Source organism: Osmia bicornis, chromosome 7, assembly GCF_907164935.1.
Source record: "Osmia bicornis bicornis chromosome 7, iOsmBic2.1, whole genome shotgun sequence".
Classification (NCBI taxonomy): Eukaryota; Metazoa; Arthropoda; class Insecta; order Hymenoptera; family Megachilidae; genus Osmia; species Osmia bicornis.
The window spans coordinates 343,629-363,142 of NC_060222.1; the positions used below are offsets into that span (position 1 = coordinate 343,629).

The 19,514-nt window shown below is 39.5% G+C and overlaps 2 protein-coding genes across 6 annotated transcripts in view; both read left to right on the forward strand.

The window, feature by feature from the left end:
• LOC114878315 (receptor-type tyrosine-protein phosphatase kappa) overlaps window positions 1–12,060 on the forward strand; it is a 27,732-nt gene extending 15,672 nt beyond the window's left edge. For all 3 annotated transcript variants that reach the window (XM_029191939.1, XM_029191940.1, XM_029191941.2), the window contains 12 exons: window positions 6,538–6,662; window positions 7,269–7,356; window positions 7,437–7,513; window positions 8,044–8,178; window positions 8,375–8,515; window positions 9,821–9,981; window positions 10,058–10,193; window positions 10,277–10,526; window positions 10,653–10,729; window positions 10,867–11,106; window positions 11,443–11,787; window positions 11,896–12,060. In XM_029191939.1, coding sequence (XP_029047772.1) covers window positions 6,538–6,662; window positions 7,269–7,356; window positions 7,437–7,513; window positions 8,044–8,178; window positions 8,375–8,515; window positions 9,821–9,981; window positions 10,058–10,193; window positions 10,277–10,526; window positions 10,653–10,729; window positions 10,867–11,106; window positions 11,443–11,787; window positions 11,896–11,976 — 1,856 coding nt within the window. In that variant the 3' untranslated portion in view covers window positions 11,977–12,060. The remainder of the gene's footprint in view (window positions 1–6,537; window positions 6,663–7,268; window positions 7,357–7,436; window positions 7,514–8,043; window positions 8,179–8,374; window positions 8,516–9,820; window positions 9,982–10,057; window positions 10,194–10,276; window positions 10,527–10,652; window positions 10,730–10,866; window positions 11,107–11,442; window positions 11,788–11,895) is intronic.
• On the forward strand, window positions 11,973–18,715 carry LOC114878314. 3 transcript variants are annotated; one of them, XM_029191938.2, is made up of 3 exons: window positions 11,973–15,055; window positions 15,290–15,341; window positions 15,437–18,715. In XM_029191938.2, exon 1 carries the CDS (start codon window positions 12,073–12,075, stop codon window positions 14,965–14,967), a length of 2,895 nt encoding a protein of 964 aa, XP_029047771.2. In that variant the 5' UTR covers window positions 11,973–12,072; the 3' UTR covers window positions 14,968–15,055; window positions 15,290–15,341; window positions 15,437–18,715. The 3 variants fall into 3 exon arrangements, with proteins under 3 accessions (XP_029047771.2, XP_029047770.2, XP_029047769.2); XM_029191937.2 differs by having other exon boundaries at window positions 11,973–15,341; XM_029191936.2 differs by having other exon boundaries at window positions 15,290–18,715.
• The last annotated feature ends 799 nt before the right edge of the window (window positions 18,716–19,514 follow it).

A 19,514-nucleotide genomic window follows, 5' to 3' on the forward strand; every position in this document is an offset into this window, starting at 1 on the left:
TAATTGTCACGCAAACATTCCACTGTATAAACGAAGAGACACCACGTCTCTCGACGATTTAACAAGCATCTCGTGCCAGAGAAATGAACGACCTCGTGTTGGCAAAGGGAAGCGTGCTCTTTGAAGGGTCAAGAAAGAAAGCAAAGCCTTCGGAAGCGGTACTCTTCCAAGTTTCAACGTCGATCTATCGATCAGTCCCAACCGAATATGTATTCGTTCGTGTTTACTCTGAGGATTTCACAGCCGCGAAAGGGACGACTTTTCTTTATTTCCTTCGCGATTGTATCCAGTCTCGTAATTTTACGTCCGTGGAATACGGTATGTATTCTGGCTTCGGTTCAAGCCTTTACTTTGCCTCGAAAGGGTGAAAAGGTAGATGGAAATTTAGGTGGAAAGGTTTTTAGAAGAATTTCGTGGAATTTCCAGAGATTTCAGGAGATTTCTAAATAAAATACATTATTGTCTATGAGTTTTACGCTAGAGAAAAGTAATAAAGGATAATTTTTCAAAGGTACGATCGATGAAACCTTTAATCAAAATAGTGAAATTAGATGATTCGCGGTGGGAAAACTTGTCACGGATACCGGGAGCAAATTTCACTATGGGTCGTTCTGAAATTCATGGAAGTTCCTCCTTTCTCCAGGATGACATTCACGGATCACTCGTATTACTTGCATACTGATCGGGTTCGACTCGCCTCCAATCTGTCCCCGATCACAGAGGAAAGTTCCTCGATTGAAGAGGATTCGATTGGAAACCACTGACACTGCTTCTTCTTCTTTTTCTCTTTTATTCGACTTCTTCCCTTCGGAATCTTTCATTCTTTATTTCATCCACGAAATTCTGCTAGCTATTCTTTTTCCGACACCAACCAAGTGACTGTTCCTTTGAAAGGGTTAAAAAAGACAAAGGGCTAGATTTCATCTAGTCTAACCTGGTTTTCTGATCGAGATAAATGCTGGACGGAACGATTTAAATTCATGGAACAAAGAAAGTGAACGTCACCTTTTTCGGCTGACAATGAGTTTCTTCATTCTCTTTTCTTCCACCGTGATTCATTTAAATCGAGTACGAGTTGGGTAAAATTTGAGTAAAAATTGGGTACGAGTGTTTTGTAAGAAATGGTACAATGCTTCCGGGGACTTAAATATTTCTTTAACCACCGAATGACAGGTGGCTGAACTGTCTCTATAGAGAAAAAAATTGCAAGTAATTGCAAGGAATGTATGCGATATGGCGTGGTTGAGTGAGTTTCCTTTAGCACGCGTGCCGATATTGTTTGCAAAGCCTTCGTAACGGGGTTGATAACCCTATCCTAACTGTAATCAGCGCCAGCTTGATGCTAGTCAACCGTTATCAAACAGCCTATGAATACTCATACCACCCACATTGCAATGCCTCCTAGTCTCTAAATCGGCTTGTTTAAACACCATCGTTTCCTTACCAAAGGCATCAATTTTCCTGTTAATAATTCATCCATACCTCCTTCAGATTACACAGAGGTGTTTAAATTATTAAGTTAACGTTCCAAAAATATTCCATACCGTGATATTTGTTAAAATAGTAAATAATGTTGAACGATCGAGGATAGAGGTAGAAGAGTTCGAATTTATTTGTTCGTCGTTCACAAAAGCTAACTTGCCTAGCCGTTTCAGCAACATATGTAGAAACATCGTGAACGAAGGAAAGTTTGAAATTCAATTGATGAGTTTAATGAATGAAATTTTGAAAGGTGAACCGAGCGGTTGTTGGGCAATTTCCAATTGAATTTCCCATGGAAATAGACCACTTTTCCATGCCGTCTGCACCCTGCACACATGAAAATATGAATTATTATGAAAAACATGTCGAGCATAAATATTTAAAACATTTTAATATTAACCGTGGTAGTTGGAGTTGAGAGTACGCGTGCCAAGAAGAGATGTTCTTTTGATCAGAAAGATGTCGATAAAACGCGTCGTAAAAGAATTTATTTTTGGCCATGTTCGTTCTTGAATTTTTCCATCCTCAGACGTAATCGTAACAGAGGATATCGATTATTGTAGACACGTCGACCGAAAGCTTGCTTTCTGTTGCTGACAGGTATTACCTAATCATTTGGATTCGATTTGGACGGGAATTGACCGTGGAATTATTTTCTGTGATCATTAAACTTCACACCAGTTGTCAAGTCAGATGGAAATGAATGATATATATCTATTGAAATAATATTTAATTGCATCAGCATTGTCAGCAACTTGTTTCTATTTTGAAAACTAATTTGATCCATGAGATTAAGTTTCGCGTGACTGGCTCCCTTCACGAAAATTAAATTCATTCGCTGTGTCGTGTTACTGGTGGCGTAACACGTTCAGGGAAATCATCGAGCGACGATGAAACACCTTAGACAGTCGTTCGAGTCACGTTAAAAGCAGAGAACAATAATGCCTGCTGGCTGAAAACGTTTAAAAGGGGTTCCATGAGATTGACAGACCGTGAAAGGATCGTGAAAGGACCGTGAAAGGACCGTGAAAGGACCGTGAAACTGAAGACAAGGAATGAGGGAAAATCTGCAAACATTGAAAATCAAATAACGAGTTGTCGAAATAACGAGTTTATACATATAATACCATCGAAATGGTGTACTATCAATCGGGTTATTCGGTAGTAGATACTTAATTCTCTTTTCAACGTTAGAGAAAAGGATGGTGTTACGACCTCCTTAGTAATCAACCACCGATGGTTTACAGTACAAATTACAGTGCATTGGTCTGATTTGAAATTCTGGCGCTGAATCAAACAAATTCCTTTGAATGGCTGCTGATTCGTAAGACCGAGTTGTGATTCAATAAGAAATTAAGTTACACCTTTGAGACGTGGCGTGAGCTCTAATAATCTTGATTAGAGGACCCAGATTTCTACCATAGACAGATGACTCGTTTGTAATTTAAACGGCGAAATTGCAAACGCTTGTTTCGTAACGTTACACTAAAAGTGGATATATGCAGAGTTAATATCAATCTATTCGCAATCCATATTTCGTGTATTCGATGGTAATTGCACACCTGTCGAGCTGTACCGCAAACATGATTATTCAAACCACATGGCAAAGTACGTTCTAAACATGGCAAATCGAAAACGTGCTTACTTTAAATATCCATAAATTGTTTGTGAAAGAGCTTACAAATGAATGTTGAAAAGGTAAAATAAAAGAAATTCTCATCATCTTGAAGCTGTTTGACAAAAAGGCCGATCGTGTCTCGAAGGAAAGTGTTTTGTTGGGTGAAAAGGGATCGAACATGAAAATTTCTTAGGCCCGTGTCGTCAAACAAAGATGAAACCCTGCTGTGTCGGCGATCCTGCTAGATATAATGAAGCACTCATGCTTGACAAAGGTATTCGATGGGATCGTATCGATCGACCGTCATGAAATACGAGACTAAGATGATGGTTCACAACACGACCCATAAATCTTGGTCACGTCGCATCATCTTCAAACGTCAGAAATCGGAACATTGTCGAACAGAGTTTTCCAACGAAAAGAAATTGAAAAAGAAAGAATTTTCCTATAAAAGAGAAGAAGAAGAAGAAGAAGAAGAAGAAGAAGAAGAGAAAAAGAAGATAAATAGTACGAGTACAATAGAAAACTCTGAAACGGTGTTGTTGGTAATTTTGTCTAAAAGCTGCCCATCCACAAGTTTTAGGGGTGAACGCTAAAAGATTAAAGAAAACAATATTCAAGATCAAAGTTTGCCCATAAAGGGTGGTAAATGATGTATTGTTTATGGAAGAATATCATGTTGCATTTGTTCGATAAACGTTAGATTGGTTAAAATAATAATTTTTATTTGAATTACCATTTTAATTGACAAATTAAGATTATAAATGTAATATTCTAAAAATATCCACTCGCAGAAAAATAATATAATTATTATGTCTGAATGAAGAGTTGAAACGAGATCTTTCTCTATTATACGAGGCGAATTTTAATTACAAAAGTAGAAACTCATTTACTCGGTGAAGCTTCTCCATCCATTCAAGTTCGTCTTCGGTCGCAGATATTTAAAACTCACCCCTTTCGTTTGAAAAGGGGTGAAAAGCTTGCACCCTGGTTTCTTTAATGAAATTGTTCAAGAATCGTATTCAGTGCGTTACCTACCGTATTCATCGTCACATTTGAAACAAGTATCACCGATACGAACAGTCATTTTCTCAATTTATAAAATTTATAAAATTTATAAAATTTATAAAATTTATAAAATTTATAAAATCGACAAATCTTATTTGAAGAAGGAATTAACTAAATTCCTTTACTTGTCAGCCTCGAGACAATGTTGCACCCTGTAGTTAGAAAAAGAAATGTTATTGATCAAAGACACGCGTCAAAGATCGATCAATCACATTGGTGTCAAAGTACTATACATTTCGAGGCTGATTTTACTTGCTCACCTTTACTTCGTGTCGATTCGAAACTTCAAAGTCACCGCAGAATTCCAAGCCCGGTTAAACGACCTATCCTCCCACCCCCAACCCCGGGGGATGAACGGGGTGGAAGGAGGAATGTGTTTGCTCTTTGTACCGTGTCATCCACAGGTGCTATCGAAATAATACCGTTTCGTACTCGAATTCCAGGAATTTCCCGATACCTTTCGTGGAGCAATAATTTAAATATTTTAAATCACGAAAATATACGCGTGCCACCGACATTAGATTACCTCTGTGAAATGACAAGAAACTGTGATCCTTTAATTATTTCCAGCTACGTAAACGAATACCGACAGGTTTTATTAACTTAGCGCCACCTTGCTACCCCGATCGATGGAATACCACTGTATCATCGAATACGTTCTGAAGCCTTTGTTCTCCTAATTACATAACAATGCTTATAGACAGGCGAAACCACAGAATGAAGTACAACAGTCTCATTAGCCTTTATCAGCGTTCGATAACCGCAAGAAAGCTGCGATGACAAAGTGATGTCCTCGCTGTTGTTTCATCCTACGGCTAACATTATTATGTGTTTTATTTGCAGTTGCATCGCATATTGAATTTCGTTCGAAATTTAGATAAAATTTTAGAAGAGGGCTATTTCTTATTTCGGTAGGATCCACCTTGATACCCCGTCATCAAATACTCGTGTCTCTTCCAATTCATCGAGCTAAATGTTCCTGTCATTTCACCCCTGCCGTTTGATCAATTGTTCATTGTACTCACCGTTTGCAATAAAGGAGGAATTATCGATAAACTAGCACGCAGGAAATTGCAGGCTTACGAAATTAATGCTACGACGATAAAACATGCTGGCTCGTTTTAACACGTTCAATTGCTGGGCGATAAGATCACTTCCATAAAATTAATGTGAACGAAAATTGAAAGAAGAACAATTATATAGTCTGGTATTAATAAATTTGAAAAATTTATGGTATTTCCTTTGACGTAAAATTGATTTGATGGAAGTGGAACGTTTGCAAGAACGACTTGCACCTCAGACAGAAGCGAAGTAAATCTAATGAGAATTTAATGATGCGATTCGGTTGCTCGTGAACTCGGAAAATCGATGGATATCTGTTCTAGGTAAGTGGCAAACGCGAACTGACAATTACTTCACAGAAATAACTTTAATGATTCATAGAAATGTATGAAATCATTTTTCTTTCTGTTACTTGTCATTAATGATTCTTTCATAAATTTAAAACATATTTTTTGTTCGTTCATAATGGCCTCGTAAGAAGTTGAAAATTGACGTGCCGATGTTTGCTTCTTCATGCTCCAATTTCGACTGTTACTTATTGGAACGTGACAACGTTCCAGGAAACTCATGAGATTTTATACTCCGCAAAGGATGTTTATGTGCACTCGCGGGCCAGAGTGACCCAGTTTCCAACAGTCTTCTAACACAATCGGATAACACATCTAGGCTGATGATCTCGTTGGATAATAAAAATGATTTCAAACTGGTCATAGATTTACCGGATAAATTAAATGTTAGACGAAATTTCATTTTTATTTACTGGAATTTTTTGGACGTGCCTTTAATCACATCGAACAATTAAATTTCGCGATGAGACACAAGCAGAGTTCATTTTCCGTTGTCAAGAAATCAAGCTGAAGGAAAGAAACGAAGCGGAAAGAAAATTTCCTCTATTTTCTTCCCGTTCATTTCGTACGAATGTAAATTTATGCTAATGTTTGTTATTTCCATTCTTATCTCGTATTTCGTATTTTCGTCGCCGTCGTTGACCGATCGATATTCGACGCTCCTATTTTCCCCTATATCTTGTAATATGTACCAGTATTCGTTTTCAGAAATCATTTTATTCTCTGGTATTTTCGTTTGGAATATGTAGGAAATCACGAACAAGCACGTAATGAAATTTCGTCTAACTTTCGAGCTTTCGAACTGTGACATTATCGAAAACCACATAGAACTGGAAACTGGCTTCTGACGGTTCAAATAATTTTCCAACGAGAGAAACGGAATGGAAGAAAACAGAATGTACAATGTTAGAATAACATTCTGCAACATTAATTTGTTGCCTTCTTTTTTTCTGTTTACAGCCACGGAAGAACTGGGTAGCAGTATGAGCACCACCCTACCCTCGGCACCGACAGAACTCTCGCAATTCCCAAAGCTTTGCGAGCTACGTCGAAAGTTTCCTGTTCTATATCGTGTCGAGTTTCAGGTAAGGACAATAAATCCCTCTTCGACCGTTCTCTAAGCTTATTTCTCGCTTTCGATAAGCTTGCCAACTTTTCTTCCAAGTTAACTAAATATTCGAGTGATTAGGAATGATTGTCGCGAAAGAGATAGGTAGAGAAGGTAACTGATATCTAAGATCTAACTTTGGCATCGTGTAGCAAGACGATTCACGGATTGTCAAACGATTATTCGAAATGACGTATCTAATATTGCCAAGTCCATTAAATTGCACGAGGACAATCGTTTCTATTTCACGTGGTAGCAAACGAACGCATGGCGTATTAGACTTTAGAGAGTAGGAAATGCCTTGAAGGTAGGCAGACAGCCAAGACGATACGACGGGAAGAGAGAAGACGACATCCAAGAGACAAAGCGATCCCACGAGAATAGGTGGAGAATATCGGTTTCTCATTAGACTGCCATTTTCGTGTACGAATTCTAGACCACTCATTTGGAGACATAGAGTAGCTTCTAACATAGAGCAGAACAGACAGACGTATTACGTATACTCAAAGTCCCTTTAATCTAAATAAATTCACTCCCATGTCTCTGTAACGAAGCTGTTACATGGTTAATATTTTAATTACAGACAGCAACGAAAGTGGAAACACATTCGTGCAGACACGCCACGAAACCAGCGAATAAAGAAAAAAATCAGAACCAAAAGTGTATTCCTTGTAAGTAATTTATAGAATTGTATAGTAGTGTATAGTGCAAAAAAAAAAGTGCAAATTTTAATTTCCCTTTCTGTACGCAGACGATTATAACAGGGTGGTCTTAGATACGATCGAAGGCGAACCAGATTCCGATTACGTTAACGCATCTTACGTAGATGTGAGTAAAATATGTATCTACAAAAATATACCAGATCGAACTTCTCTATTTTTATCTCTACCCTTTCGATCTCAAGGAAATTCAATTATTAATTTACGAGATGTTAACGATCCTTTCTACAAAACTTTTATACGCTTCTTAAACGAAAGCTGCACGAAATTCCTTGCGAGGATCGTTGCTATCGCGTCGAATTATATTAAAAAGGTCAAGATCAAGGTTCACCGTAATAACGGCAATTTGGATATGATATTGCGACGGCAACATTTCAATAATTCATAATCTGTATTTCCGAAAATATTATCGCCATCGAAGTACCAAGTATTCGTATACCTGGAGGACTTAGACACCGAATAAAAGTAGCGGAAAAAAGAAATATACATATGTATACAATTTTGGTATCGATTAGCCATTACACAATATCGACACAATTTGAGTAGAGTGTATGTACCGAAATACACTTGCATTGGATACGCGAGAATACTGCAGGTTGTCGAAAAGTTCACTTTATCGTCGTCTGGATATTGTTTCAGAGTATATTGAAACCAAATGCTTACATCGTGACTCAGGGACCCATAGAGAACACGGTAACAGAATTCTGGCGAATGGTTTGGCAAGAGAAGGCATGCTGCATCGTGATGCTAACAAAAACATTCGACTTCATCAAGGTGAGAAATAATATGTTAATAATATGCATAAAGAATAGGAAGAATCCTTATAACACCGAAAGGAGCATGAACGCAATTCTATTATTTTCATTGTTCATTTCTGAATAACGAAAACTGATTTTCGAACAGCGCTATGTCATTTTCAGTGTGATATGCATTCGTATCTGTCAAACGATAACCAACGAATCGATTTCAGGTGATGTGCGTCCAATATTGGCCCGCAAGCAAAGACAAGGACGAAGAGTATGGTGGTATCGGGGTTTCCGTGTTGAAGGAGGAGGAACTGGCCAATTTTCACATACGAACGATAAAGCTGTACAAGAAAAATGAGAACGACGTGAGTGCACTTTTCACAGATTCATTTGGTACACGTGAAGCGGTGCGCGTTCGATATAAACGTGTCAAGCATGTTTATCTATAGGGTGTGAAAAGCTTTGAAAATTCTTCTCTTAACGCACTACCTCTCGATGCGTCGATCCATGGTAAATTTACTGGCAAATGCCGCTCTATTTCATTCGTAAAGAACGATCCTTCATCTCCATATAGATTTGCTCGAAATTTCGTTGTATAATTCATTAGCGCAAAATCTCCGATACGATGTAAGAAAGTCCGGTCTGGCAGGAACTCGCGCAAACGCGAAACTTGTCTCACCAACTGAAAAGTAGTCTGCTACGCAACACTGGAATTGAAGATAGAAGTTGGTAAAAAGTTGGTGGAATTAACTAGAAAGGAACTACTAGTCTTGCATCGTTGAAACTAGGTAAATGTAAAACTATAGAGGATAATGGGATGATAAGTTTACTCGGACCACCGTTACGTAAGGGTTAATTTTGTTAGCTCGCCGGAAATGAAATGAAATGAAATGAAATGAAATGAAATGAAATGGAATGAAAACAGACAGGGTGGTTCCCCGTGTTACGATCAGCCATTAGATTATTTTTGCCATTAATTATTATTGGTAGGTGTTAAAATTTGGATCGGTGGGCTAATCCATGACACTAGTTGAACCTTAGTTATAAGTTGTAAAGCAAACAGGGTTAATAACGAACCCGTTATCAAGTCAGAGTATCGGATAAAACTCGTGGTCACCGGCCAGTTGGTAATTACAGGAAAGCAACGTGTTTGACGAAGCGTTAATACATACTCGCTCGTAAAGTACTCGCACGAAACGCGAGAACAGAAAATAGCACGTGGCAGCTCGTTAACGTCGCGTGTTTGATCTTTGTCGGTCAGTTCGTCGTGAACCATCAAACATTAACGCGTCCGGTTGAATCAATCTTTACCAGAGTGTCTAGTGAACGCAACACGATAATTGCTGGCAAGATTTACCGACGATAGAAAATTCAATGCAACTGCGACTCCTCTGTTCCGTGAATAGCAACTTGTGCATTATTGCGAGGAAGACGGTGACAGTTAAACAGAGCTAAATTGTTAATCTCGAGTCGAACAATATTGTAGCAGACAATACGTTCGCTGTAACTCAAAGTACTTACTGTATTTGAATATACATATACCAAGTTTAGGTAATTTAACTTGGAGAACTTTACCTTTGAACCTCTTACAGGTGATTTAGAGCTATAAATCTATAAGTTTTGCTGTTTATGTAAATACGTAACGTGTAGAAATTGTCTGGCAATTTCAGGAAATCACAGAAGAAAGAACACTGTTGCAATTCCATTACACGGAATGGCATTCGCATACGTGTCCTTTCGGAAATGCAGTTTTAGAATTTCGTCGACGAGTCAGAGCCGTGGTCGGATCCACTATAAAGAACGAGTCAGGTCCTATGGTGGTGCATTGCAAGTAAGTGTTCATTTCCTAATGGAAACATAATAAATTTTAAATATCCAATGGAGACCTTCTGCTATGTTGAATAAAGTGACGGTGGTGGAAGATCAGGAGTGTACTTGGCGATAGATGCAAATATGGAGTTGGCCGAAGAGGAGGACGCTTTCGACGTCTTTGGATACTTGAAGAAGTTGCGGCAAAGCAGAAGAGGTCTCATCGAGAACTTGGTGAGTCATTTGATCGAGGTTAAAACTTGATTTTCAACGAATTTCTTTAAAATTCGTTTGCAGAACATTTTTTGTCTATTTAGGAACAGTACAAATTCGTGTACGACACGCTAGAAGAGTTCGTAGTGTGCGGTACCTCGTGGTTTCCGGTTTCCGAATTATCGCAACGTCTCAAGCAAAAGAGTATAAAAAATCCCATAACCAAGATGAATGAATATCAACGAGAATACCAGCAAATTTGTAAGCAAACGCCACGTTTCACGATCGGTGATTGCGCTGGCGGACATAGAGCTGATAATAGAGAAAAAAATAGGGACGTTCTAGTAGTGCCACGTAAGTTTTCACCAATGGGAATATACATATGCATCTTTCGTGCACGAGTAAAATATGAAAAGGAATCTCGTGCTCGTTTTATTTATGTTATACAGTTTAATGATGATTTAATGTTTTTCACTTTAGCCGACAACTTTCGACCATACCTCACCAGCTTCCAGGGTAACAGCTACACTGACTACATAAACGCTGTTTTTGTGGACGTAAGTTTGTTAATTCATTTTTTATGTAATATTGTATACTAAAAAATATAACACTCCTGTGTCTACTATTCTTCTAATGTCTCGCGAGTTGTCACGGGTAAATATCTATATCTTTGCTAAAAGTACATTCTCGACAGGGCTATACGAAACCCAGGGAGTACATTGTAACGGAATGGCCACTTCGACACACGTGCGGTGAGTTCTGGTCCCTGGTTTACGATTACGAGTGTGCAGCCGTGGTGGTACTCTGCGTACCACCCCCAGGCTCCACGAATTTCCCCAGCTTTTGGCCCGAGGGAAAACATTCAAAGAAATACGGTCCTGTATTTACGATTGATCACATCAGTCACAATCACTATACGAACATCAAAACCTGGGTGAGAAGAATTTCTGATAGCTTTTTCAGTTGTTATTTTTCTATTTTTGCCTCTACCTCTGCCTTACAAGTAACAATTTCTTTCGTTTACTTTTTTTACCTAATTCTAAGTATTTCACTATGGTACCGATTGTATACTATTGTAAGTATAATATGGTTTTAGACACCTGTGAAAAGAATTATTCTGAAGGTAATTCTAAATAAAAATGAACGTACCTGTAGCCTTCGCTTTGGTATCGATAGGCTATCTAATGTTATGTATCTAAGAAGTGTTGATACTATTATATTATACATATGTAGTAAGAACGGTCCTATAAAAATCCAATTTTTTTGACAGATTTTCAGGATAAACAAAAAAATAGTATCACTGACCGAGCTAATGGCTGGAGTGAAAGCTCCTCCGAAGACGGTTCAACTGTTCCAATTGACTTGTTGGCCTATGGGCCACAAGGTTCCAACGTCGACGAACAGTTTGGTCGAGCTGATGAACATGGTCGAAAGGTGGAGGCAACGAACGGATTATGGACCTGTAGCTGTGGTTTCACCGGATGGCAGAAGTCGTTGCGGCGTGTATTGTGCCGCAAATGCGTGTATAGAACAGGTCATTCAGCACGGGGAAGTGGACATTTTCCAGGCGGTTAAAACCGTACGCAGGCATAGGCCTCAGCTCGTAGAGAACATGGTAAGTGGTCGTAAAGAGCAAAAGTTATTAGCTCCTCAAGATTGAAGCTATAACCAAGTAGATACATATTAACCTTAAGCCTGAAACAATGTTAAATGCACCTTGCAGACCGAATACAAATACTGCTACGATCTGGTGCTGCACTACGTGCTACACTACCTGAACAAGGACATGAACGAGAAAAAGTGAGAAAGCGAGTTGAGGGACGAGCTGTGGTTTATCGAGTTCGGTCGTGGGGCGGCTTTGCCGTTAACGCCGGAAGAGGCCCCGGCGGATGGTGAACCTATGGTGCCCTGCGCTCAGGGTCGTGTCGTGGTGGAGACAGCAAGACCAGCGCCACCATACTTTGCCATGTGTTCTAGCTACCGTAGACAAGTGACCGGTATAACCGGTATAACCGGTATAACCGGTATAACCGGTACGCCGATCGAGATAGTAGCGAGTGTATCTGGGACTACGTCAACGAATGCCACACAAACGGATCAGCAGTCGACATCGTCAGGCAGCAGGGGTGCTATAAGTAAAAATACGATGATTGCAGGCCACGGTAGCGCAGCGAGGCCGGAAGAGCTTGGCGTAACACCGTGGTACCTAGAGGATTATCCGACCATAGACTCCTCGCCGGGACCTACGGGTGATCGGAGCTCGTATCCCTCGTATTCTCACGTCGACACAGATGCCGTGGTAAAGCCAGACGTGATCTCGACGAGGAACAGTAGCTTCGAAACCGAGTTCCCACGTCCTCCCGTCAGCACCGTGCCTAGAAAAGCTTATATGGACTTGAGAGACGCCATCGCTTTGTTGGACGAAACCTGTCCGAATCAGGAACCCAGTCCGTCCCTCACACCGAGAACACCGAGAACTCCACTGACGTCGCATCCGCGAAACAAAAGGGCCAGATCCAAGAGTAGCGACAACTCGTCGAATTACAGTAACGAAAGATTGAGCGATCGTTCGTTCGAAAACCCGCGAGCACAGGAGAAGGAGAAGGAGAAGGAGAAGAAGCGACCATTCTTGAAGAAGATCGGTATATCCAAGACGGAGGACAAGCCCTTCCTGGCGAAGCTGGCACCTAAGATAATAGGTAAGCCGTACTTGGAGAAGATCGGGCCTAGCAAAGCTGTCGAGAAGCCTTTTCTGGACAAGATTGGCTCATCGAAGACGTTGGACAAATTCTTTTTCGAGACCCCGCGGTACGAACGAAAAGGCGAAACGCCAAAGGCAGACGAAGTTGAGAAGATTGCGGAAGCAAAGAAACCAGAAGAAAAGAAGCTTATCAAGATGGATCACCAGTCGTTTGACGTCGAAAGAAGACGATCCGGCAAGGGTCATCTGTTGAAGATGTACTCGTTCGAAACGGAGGATCTAGAGTCCACGGTTCAGGTGAAGGATCATATTCGAGATCCTCTTCGAGGCGCCTCTCTAGACGATGTCCTCGACTCGGGTCCGAGCTCTCTACCACTGGAAACCATAACGGACGAACCATCGCCACCACCAAAGGTAAAAACGAAAGAACGAACCGCGAACGGTGTCGAGCTTTTGAAGTGCCGCGTTACAACCAGCGAGGAGATTATTTTCTCCGGCGGCAGCTATGGCTCGGATAAGGAATCTAGCAGCTGGGGCAATTCGCCGAGAACGAAATGGCAATCAAGAAAAGACACTGGTACGCCAATAACGCCTACTCGTCGCAAAGTTATTCAAAGTTGTCGACATAGCGAAGACAGCGTTCCTAATTCACCGACAAAACGACCCATCTCCTCCGTTCTGCCAGACCGTCAGGATGATTCGCAACAAGCCGACACCTCGGAGAAAATAATTTGTTCCCCGATGAAAAGCAGGAGACAGACGTACGAGGATTTACTGAACGCATATGGAAAGAAGAAGGAGCCTGTTCAGAAGCCGAATGACAAACAGGCACAATTTGAAAGACGAGGTATATCCTCGGACAATCTTTTGTCGAGGGATCGTTCGTTGGCCGCGTCTGTCTTCCTGGCTGGGGACCAAGTCGAAAAGACGAGGGAGGCGTCGTCGGAGGACTCGTTGGCTCATCGCACCGCTCAAGAATACACGAGGGAAACGTTCAAACAGCTACAAGATAAATTCAAGTACCATGAAGTACCGACTGAAACGTACGCGGACTTTAAGCGACGAACGCGAGGAGGCAACGTTCAGGGTATAATTGCGAGACAAGAAAAATTGAAAGCGGTGACGGACACTCGTGAGGAAAGTTTAAAGAGTAAAACAGAGGAAATGGACGCGGACTCGAGCACCGATGGAAGAACCGGATACTTACGAGTCCAAGGAAGCACGAGATCAGTACTAAAGAAACAAGAGGAAATAGATCATCCTAGCGATCAAGAATCGGACAGCAACGCGTCTATAAGACGTCCCAAGCGACGAATCTTCCACGAGCCTTCCCAGGAAACCATGGACCTGCTGACGGAACTGAGAAAGGTGAAGAGTTTACTGAAGACTCCGTCGTGGGAGAAGGATCTCGAGTTGGATAAGAAACCAACTCGTCAACCAAAACGTATTCTGTTAACCGACAAAGAATTTTGTCTGTCGGTTGAACGGGAGAATAGTATTCGACGTCCGTCAAAGGTGCTGAATTCTCTTGAGAGAAGAGAGGAAAGTCAATTGGATGGAAAGCAGGAGGAAGATGAGAAGAAGCTTCCTGGACCAGCTTTGTTCGAGAAGAAGTGTCTTTCGTTAGACTATGCCGACGATGAGAAGCCACAAAAAGCGGAAAGAACGATTTCGCTGGCCTCTAGAAATTTTCTCTCAGAGGCTGAAGAAGCGGTCAATTATTGCGACTCGAGGAGCTACTCGTCGAATGTGTTTAATAATACTTGCTCGAGAGAAACGACGAATGGAAAGGAAAACGGCAACGAATCGGACAAGGATGCGAAGAGAAGTGGTCAGAATCATTGCGCGGAGGTGGACATCGCCATCCCGATTGATCAGAAAGCTAGCAGTCCGAAGGTTAGGGGTCAGATTCAGGGTAGAACGAGCGATCTTTACGAGATCATATCCCCGAGATCAACGCCTTTCCGAGTGAAAAGAAGGCTCGGAAAGATCTCCGTGGAGGAGAGCGTGAAACCGGAGAGTTTCACCCTGGGTTCGAAGGTCGACTGCCGATCCACCGTTACACAGAAACGGACCAAGTGCTTCCCTTTATAACGCACGTCGACCTGCCCGTGGGCGAAACGCTCTCTGTGACCAGACCAGAGGGTCTACGCGTTCGCCCTGAAGGAAATTCCAGGCAAAGGTAAAGGCTGATTCGTTGCTCTTTTAACTCTTCTGCTTCTCCTTAAGCTCTTTAGCGGGTAAATTCCTACCAATAGATTCTTTCAATAAATCTTTTAAGAAAAAGAAATATTGCTGGCAATTACGGAATTAAAATTAAATAAAAGAATATACATCTAATTAGAAAAATAGAAATCGGAAGAGTTAACGCGGTCTGGTTTACCTTCCATGCCCTTATCTTCGTTTTCAATTTCAGTCAGGGTGGCAATGACAAGAAAGATTTGTCAGTTGTTCTTGGGGATACCACCGTACGTATTTTCTTAATCAGCACATTTTTCTTTCAAGAGGATCAAAGGATCAAAGACAATGCAAAATATTGATCAATTTTAAATGTTTGCTCTAGTTTTATTGAAACTGCTCGTTCAAGATGATCGTTGCCGCGTTTCAAAGAGAAAGAACAGCAAGCTTTTCACGCTCGTCAAGTACCGCGTCTTTACACTCGCAGGTATATTCTAAAGGAAAAAAATTTAAAAAAAACGTACGTACACCGACCACTTTTTACCACCGACGTTTCGCGAGAGGAAACGGCTCGAAAAAGCTCGACAGCCATCGATCGAGGCGAACCTTGCGTAAAATCATCGGCTGATGAACAGAAAAATAAAAGAAAAACCTCTCCACAAACCATCGAACAACAAGAACGTGTGTTTGCCCCTGTCGAGCAGTGCCTTGTTCGTGGATATATTTATTTAAACAAAAAATAAGATATAAAAGAAAAAAGAAAACGCAAGAAAAAAAAGAAAAAGTTGAAAGAAAGAAAAAATCGTGTACCGCCACGACGATCTACATACATATATGTATATTAGTAAAATATGTATTCCGACTACGGGCCGGATTTTTCATGAATGGGTCCACGGAGTTGCGCTTTCGTAATGAACAATTTTCAAGAAAATAAAAAACAACGCATTCGAATTAGAGAGAAGAACATTGACAATTCTCATTGACCACGATTTTTAATAATCTTCTTGAAAAGGTCCTCGAAGTTACCGTTACCGTTACCGTTACCGTTTCACGAATCACTTGCCGAACGATTGATTCTGGAAAAGGTTTGCTATTCGATGGATCCCATTGTCTCGACGAGTGGTTGAGAGATGGTGAACGATCCTTAAGATTTCACGAGAGTGCAACTCCCACGCTCGCCAAGCCTATTCTCTTTGTTCGGCGAAGCGCGTGACGTTTTAACGACACGAACATACATAGAAATATATTATACATATTGAAGAATAACAGATTGTTACGTTCCTCCGATAATTTTTTAGAAGTAGATAAGGCCTAAATGGGCACCAGATGGAATAATACGGAAAGTACAGATTAATGTAGATATATGTATACATATACATATGTATGTATGTATGTATGTATGTATGTACGTAAGAGAAAAGAGGTACATACTCACGTTACCCAGATATGGGATATTTGTACGTATTCTATAGGTTTTCTTAAAAAGGATGCACACCATAAAAACTATACGTATAAATTCTTCGTAACAAAAGAAATAGAAAAAAATGACAAAGACCTTTTCGATTCCCTTTGCATGGAGGATTTCTAGTTTTTCATAGTTTGTATCTTCTTTGAGAATAACCATGTATATTATACATATATTCAGGATATGGTTGCGATGATATTACAGTTTGGGTGTACTGAAAAAATTCATTGTAATCACGTCCTGTGTATGTATATGATTATTAGAGAATAAAGCAAGTTGATATTATAACGATACAATACAATGATGCATACTTGTACATACAGCAGGTGACAAGTATGCAAAGGCGTATGCGTACCTAAATAGGTGTACTTGTACGGAAATCCTACAATTGACGAAATGTGCCAAAGAAAGATACGATTTATTGTACGTTACGGAGTTACTTTTCTATATACACATAATATATCTATACATAAGTACATATATATTTATACAGAGGGTTTCTATCGGTGTACAACACCTCGGATCAAAGAACGGTAACGTATTTACGCATACTCTGTCAATGTGCTATGCCGATTCGTCTAATCGATCATCATTTGAAGTATCTCTTTAGATTTTTAATAATCGAAATAAGTATCAATGAAAGAAGGAATTTATTTTGAAGGAAAGACACAACCTTTCTCCGTTGTCAAAAAACATCTGAGATATTTCAAATGACTATAATACAGAAACGACGTTGTGTAAAACTTAGGATCGATATACATATGTATCTGAGTTGACTATTAAGAGAAGAGTAATAATAAAAATTCGCTCATCGTTGGTAGAACAATTAATATCGAGCTGAACACGGTATCTTCGATCCGAGGTGTAATAGATTTTTAAAAACACTCTGTATGTACGTGGAGTGTTTCCACGTGTTGGTGTTTTCTTTATTTTTTTATTTATTTATTTATTTTTTTTTTTTTCGTGGTGCGACACGCACGACGCATGATTTGTCCACTGCACAGATATGACGATTAAATGTGTGGTCTGTGAAGTGGAATGAAAATAAAATTATGGCGAGGCAGGGTTCGCATTCTAATACGGAGGCATAAATCGTCCAGGCTCGTTCTTAACTTTACAAAGAAAGAAAGATCTCGTATTCGCAGCAGCCATCCGTCCACCTTTTCGGCTGTCCATGCTGGTCAGGCATGGTTTCTCGCAGGCGAGATTTTAGTGGCCGAGAACGAACCCCTCTAATAATAATTAACGTCCATTCGTACGGTTCTGAATATTTTAAAGTTTTATTCGAAGGAGTTTATTGGCCGTATTAGTACAATTTAGCCTAATTGTACAATTTTCTTATTCACAGAGGATATTTATTGTTAAACGGATTTTAAAGATTTTATTGTTCGTATTCTATCGAACGTGCCCGACTTAACGTTTATTTAAAAAATTTCATCAAGCGAAATCAACTCGGGCAAAAGTAGACGTTGATTCTCTGATCGACAATATATATAATAAACGACCTAATGTTGAATACATTTGTCTTTCTCACTTTTTATTTAACAGTTATTCTAAAACTTTTCATCGCAACTGTATACATATACATATACAATACACAACATCATAAGTTTTCGAAGCTTTATACACACAAGTAATAACAATTTTCTGCAGCAACAGTTTGCTTGTAGAAATTTATAAGATTGTTGCCCGATAAAAACGAATTTAATAAATAAAGTTATATTTTTTATTTGTCGTTTCAAAAAATAAGTGGAATAGCAATTGTATTCTAAAATTGTATAGAACAATTTATTTCATTTGATCGATGTGTTATTGTTAAAGAAAAGAAATGATTTATGGTATAAATGTTGAAATTTTCTACAAAATATCGCGATGAAAAAACATACGTAAAAAAGATGATTCAAAGTTAAGGCGAACGGCTTGATGAAATCAATTTTTAAAAGTACACGCGTTCGAGAGCTCATTTTTAAAGTTTTCCGCGTTTCACGATTTCTCTATCCGCGCGTTTCTTATCGCCCAAAATTCCGGAATCGTTGAGAACGAGTTTTAAATGCAGTCCATTTACCAAGCTGAACTTAATGGCGAGCGAGTGAGCGATGTTTTGTAAATTGTGTAATAAGTGTTTTAAATAAAACACGATGTGGTACGTTTTGTGTAACATTGATACGTTGTTGTAAATAATAAATAGATCGTATGTTGTATCGTGAGTATTCATTGATCCTCATCGTCACTCCAATCATTTTCTTTCTCTTTCCGTTCGTTCGTAAAGGGTATAGCAGGATAAGATGATCAAAAGTGCCCTTGAGCCGATTCTACTTCGCAATGCACCATTCGATACCTTATCCCAAGAAATCATGGTACACCAAGTTTCAACCCTATACTTCAACCAGGAGGGTAGTTGTAGGGTAAGGATAGAAATTACGGGTTTTGCCCTATTTCTCCTATTTAATATTGTGCAAAAAATCTGAAAAAATTCTAGAATATTCTAGACATGCTTATTTATCAATGTGAATTTTTTCAGACTTTTTGCTTGCAAATCCTAGGCGTAAAAAATCAAAAACTCAAAAAAATGTCGAAAAATGCAGATTTTAGGTAGAAGTTTTCGAGCAACTAGAATTTTACTTTCACAACAGTTAGATATTACTATGACTACTATCTCCAATTTTTTTCAGATTTTTAGGTATGGTGCATCGTACTTAAAAAAATCAAAAACCGACATTTTCGGCGTATTTTGTGCGATAACTTGAGAAATACCTTCAATTTTTACATTTCCTTTATATAATTAGTGGATTGTGTGATTTTTAATATTTTTACGTTGGATGGAGTAAGATCTGATTGGAGAAAGTGAAGTTATTGTAAACAATTGAAAATTACACACGTTATCTTCTATAATATTAAGAGACCACGCTCCCAAGTAATTTATTATAATATTTTATTCCTTTTCAGGTCTTTCAGGGCCTCACGAGGCCCAACCCTGTATCACTGCATCCCTTATACA